Below are 4,927 nucleotides of genomic sequence, written 5' to 3'. Positions count from 1 at the left end.
CTGAAATGAGTCGTCTTTTGATACTGAGATGAGTCGTCTTTTGTTACTGAAATGAGTCGTCTTTTGATACTGAGATGAGTCGTCTTTTGATACTGAAATGAGTCGTTTTTAGATGCTGAGATCAGTCGTCTTTTTGATACTGAGATGAGTCGTCGTTTGATACTGAAATGAGTCGTTTTTAGATGCTGAGATTAGTCGTCTTTTGATACTGAAATGAGTTATTTTTAGATGCTGAGATCAGTCGTCTTTTTGATACTGAGATGAGTCGTCGTTTGATACTGAGATGAGTCGTCTTTTGATACTGAGATGAGTCGTCTTTTGATACTGAGATGAGTCGTCGTTTGATACTGAGATGAGTCGTCTTTTGATACTGAGATGAGTCGTCTTTTGATACTGAGATGAGTCACCTTTTGATGCTGATATCACTCGTTTTTGGATGTTGAGACTATACAATTTCTTCAAACGTTTCATTTGGTTTCCACAGTTGAATCTTTATCCACAGCTCGTTTTCTAAACAAAGAACAATTGAGTAGAATGAGCAGAGCAGTTTTATGGTGGCAGCTCCGTTGCTGGTTGAGTAAACATTTATAATTAACACGTGTTTAATGTGAAATTCAATTTTTTTGCTGCGTATATTCCACGGAGCTCTCTTTTTTTTCCATGTGAAAGTGCTTGTACTGTGTGTTATATTATTTCATGTACTTAATATTTCTCATTCATTAACTTAACACATTTCTTCTTCAGGGTAAAAAAAATACTATTTGTCTTTGTTCAGCTGGAAACAGTTGGAATTTCTGGTTGAATTTAACTATTAGGCTTAACTGTTTCACAGAAAATATTTATCATTTTATACAACTCAACCTTTTTATCTCTACTTTCAGGAAAAGGTTTTGAGCCAGTTTCCCACTCAACGCCTATTGGTTACGTTGTCTCACCATACCCACACCCGAACGGCACCATTGGACCATCGTCAATGGTAACGTACAGCCTTAATTTGTTCGGTTTTAGATCGAGTACAAAATAAGGATATCCCAAAAATATAGTTTAGGAAGAGGTATCAGTAGTTTATTGTAACAGATTTAAATAACCTTTATCACTGAACACGAATGAATATATAAATGCACCGAGGGAAAAATGCAGGGAGAGAGCTCTCGATGAAGATCAGAGGATTATACATCCACAAACGTGCGTGTAGGCATGCCAGTACGACTGCCTTATTAACACGCATTTCTAATGACGCCTAACGGGAATTTCATTAAAGATATTTCACTGATTACCTTGGTAACCACATATACGTAGTTTTCACTAATAAATAGATAAGACCAATGTAGCTATTTTTGAGTAGAACACAGACCGACAGAGAGAGATACAGGAATAGATGTATGTATCATTGAATTGTATTAGTTTTGTTAACTCAAGTTGTTATAGCGACGTCAGTTTGTAGCACGCGGTTTGTCTTCACGTTACACAGTATTACTTAAATAAATCCTGAATCTGTGGTGTTATATTATAGCTTTGTTTTAGAGTGCTCTGGTTTTTGTTGCATTTTGAAAGCTATGTTGGATGGACTAGAAATCATGATCTTTCTTGATATAGTCTACTAAAACATGTTACATCGTGATCTTTCTTGATATAGTCTACTAAAACATGTTACATCGTGATCTTTCTTGATATAGTATACTAAAACATGTTACATCGTGATCTTTCTTGATATAGTCTACTAAAACATGTTACATCGTGATCTTTCTTGATATAGTCTACTATAAACATGTTACATCGTGATCTTTCTTGATATAGTATACTAAAAACATGTTACATCGTGATCTTTCTTGATATAGTCTACTAAAACATGTTACATAGTGATCTTTCTTGATATAGTCTACTAAAACATGTTACATCGTGATCTTTCTTGATATAGTTTACTAAAAACATGTTACATCGTGATCTTTCTTGATATAGTCTACTAAAAACATGTTACATCGTGATCTTTCTTGATATAGTTTACTAAAAACATGTTACATCGTGATCTTTCTTGATATAGTCTACTAAAAATATGTTACATAGTGATCTCTCTTGATATAGTCTACTAAAACATGTTACATCATGATCGTTCTTGATAAAGTCTACTAAAAACTGTTACATCATGATATTTCTTGATATAGTCAACTAAAACATGTTACATCGTGATCTTTCTTGGTATAGTCTACTAAAAACATGTTACATCGTGATCTTTCTTGATATAGTCTACTAAAAACATGTTACATCGTGATCTTTCTTGGAATAGTCTACTAAAAACATGTTATATAGTGATCTCTCTTGATATAGTATACTAAAACATGTTACATCATGATCTTTCTTGATATAGTGTACTAAAACATGTTACATCATGATCTTTCTTGATATAGTATACTAAAACATGTTACATCATGATCTTTCTTAATATAGTCTACTAAAAACATGTTACATCGTGAGCTTTCTTAATATAGTCTACTAAAAACATGTTACATCATGATCTTTTATAATATAGTGTACTAAAAACATGTTACATCGTGATCTTTCTTGATATAGTGTACTAAAACATGTTACATCATGATCTTTCTTGATATAGTCTACTAAAACATGTTACATCGTGAGCTTTCTTGATATAGTCTACTAAAAATATGTTACATCATGATCTTTCTTAATATAGTCTACTAAAAACATGTTACATCATGATCTTTCTTAATATAGTCTACTAAAAATATGTTACGTCATGATATTTCTTGATATAGTCTACTAAAACATTTTACATCGTGATCTTTCTTGGTATAGTCTACTAAAAACATGTTACATCGTGATCTTTCTTGATATAGTCTACTAAAAACATGTTACATAGTGATCTCTCTTGATATAGTCTACTAAAACATGTTACATCATGATCTTTCTTGATATAGTCTACTAAAACATGTTACATCATGATCTTTCTTGGTATAGTCTACTAAAAACATGTTACATCATGATCTTTCTTGGTATAGTCTACTAAAAACATGTTACATCCTGATCTTTCTTCTGATAGATTTTTATTAATCATCGAATTTGTTAAATACGAATTGAACGAGTTCCTCAGTAAGACAGAAATATATGTCGAGATAGAGGAAAGTTTACACACATTCTCGTTACGTGTAAATATACTCTATACCATACACCCTTGTTACGTGTAAATATACTCTATACCATACATCCTCGTTACGTGTAAATATACTCTATACCAAACATTATTGTTACGTGTAAATATACTCTATACCATACACCCTTGTTACGTGTAAATATACTCTATACTATACATCCTCGTTACGTGTAAATATACTCTATACCAAACATTCTTGTTACGTGTAAATATACTCTATACCATACACCCTTGTTACGTGTAAATATACTCTATACTATACATCCTCGTTACGTGTAAATATACTCTATACCATACACCCTTGTTACGTGTAAATATATTCTATATTTGTATGTGTAACTTCATTTACCACTGAGTTCATTCGTCGAGCATGGCCTAGCGATTAGCGTGCCCGTCTGCGCATTGGAAGGACCACGGTTCGATCCCGAAAATATGCCATAGAACACACTCCGCATTTTCAAGTGGGATATTATAAAGATGACAGTCATTCTATTTATTTGTTTAATAAAGTCAACAGTCTAGACTACTGTTGACTAGCTGCACTCCATTTTGTCCTCAGTTCTAAATTAAGGACAGCTTGCCCCTTTTTTTTTTTCATTTTTGGCCCATTTACCGCATAGGGCACCATTCATATTGAAAACGATAATTCGTTATATCGTACAAGTTCCTGTCACCACAAGGCTCGTGATAACATATTCGTTCGAAATGTGCAAGTCTTTAGACTTCTTATTCAACATTTTACAATTGTGAAAGTGTACGCGAAAGAACAGAACACGAATTTCAATCGGCGGAGTCTTTATTTCTTTTTAATTAACTTAACAATCTGTAATCTTATACGTGATATGCCACTTAAAAAATCTTTATCAAGAAAAAAACAAAACACGAGCATAATTCTGCCAGATATCAAAGTCAGATTTTTAAAAGTACCGTTACTTCAGATATTTTCCAATTGTTGGTACACAACATGTTAGTGATAGATTTTTCTTTTTTCTTTTTTGCAGCACGTATTTTTAAAGATAAATCTCGTGAACATTACTTTTCCGAGAGAAGCATGGTAAGATCACGTGACAACCTTTGATAACGATCAGCCCCTACTTCAACCTATTACTTATCCTGTGTAGAGCGTTAACTATTGTTATTTAGAACACTTCCAGATTATATCACGTTAGCGAAGGTAAATTAAATTGTACACGAACATTAATAAAAAAAAACAAGGTTTCAGGAATCGAAAGAAACGTGCCCAGTGTGAACCTAATGTGCCCAGTGTGAACCTAATGTCCCAAGTGTGAACCTAATGTTCCCAGTGCGAACCTAATGTCCCAAGTGTGAACCTAACGTGCCCAGTGTGAACCTAATGTCCCAAGTGTGAAGTTAATGGCCCCAGTGTGAACCTAATGTGCCCAGTGGGGAACCTAATGTTCCAAGTGTGAACCTAACGTGCCCAGTGCGAACCTAATGTCCCAAGTGTGAACCTAACGTGCCCAGTGTGAACCTAATGTCCCAAGTGTGAACCTAATGTGCCCAGTGTGAACCTAATGTCCCAAGTGTGAAGTTAATGTCCCCAGTGTGAACCTAATGTCCCAAGTGTGAACCTAATGTCTCAAGTGTGAACTTAATGTGCCCAGTGTGAACCTAATGTCCCAAGTGTGAACCTAATGTGCCCAGTGTGAACCTAATGTCCCAAGTGTGAACCTAATGTCCCAGTGTGAACCTAATGTCCCAAGTGTGAACTTAATGTGCCCAGTGTGTAACCTAATGTCC

The 4,927-nt window shown here is 34.3% G+C and overlaps 1 protein-coding gene across 1 annotated transcript in view; it reads left to right on the top strand.

Annotated features, from left to right (window-relative positions):
* LOC111086355 (transcription factor 7-like 2) overlaps nt 1–4,927 on the top strand; it is a 77,198-nt gene that overhangs the window by 10,235 nt on the left and 62,036 nt on the right. Inside the window, exon 3 of the mRNA XM_022388896.1 lies at nt 882–976. Coding sequence (XP_022244604.1) covers nt 882–976 — 95 coding nt within the window. The remainder of the gene's footprint in view (nt 1–881; nt 977–4,927) is intronic.

Source organism: Limulus polyphemus, unplaced genomic scaffold, assembly GCF_000517525.1.
Source record: "Limulus polyphemus unplaced genomic scaffold, Limulus_polyphemus-2.1.2 Scaffold1038, whole genome shotgun sequence".
NCBI lineage: Eukaryota > Metazoa > Arthropoda > Merostomata > Xiphosura > Limulidae > Limulus > Limulus polyphemus.
The sequence above is the reverse complement of the archived record's forward strand: the minus strand, read 5'-3'. Positions and strand labels throughout refer to the sequence as shown.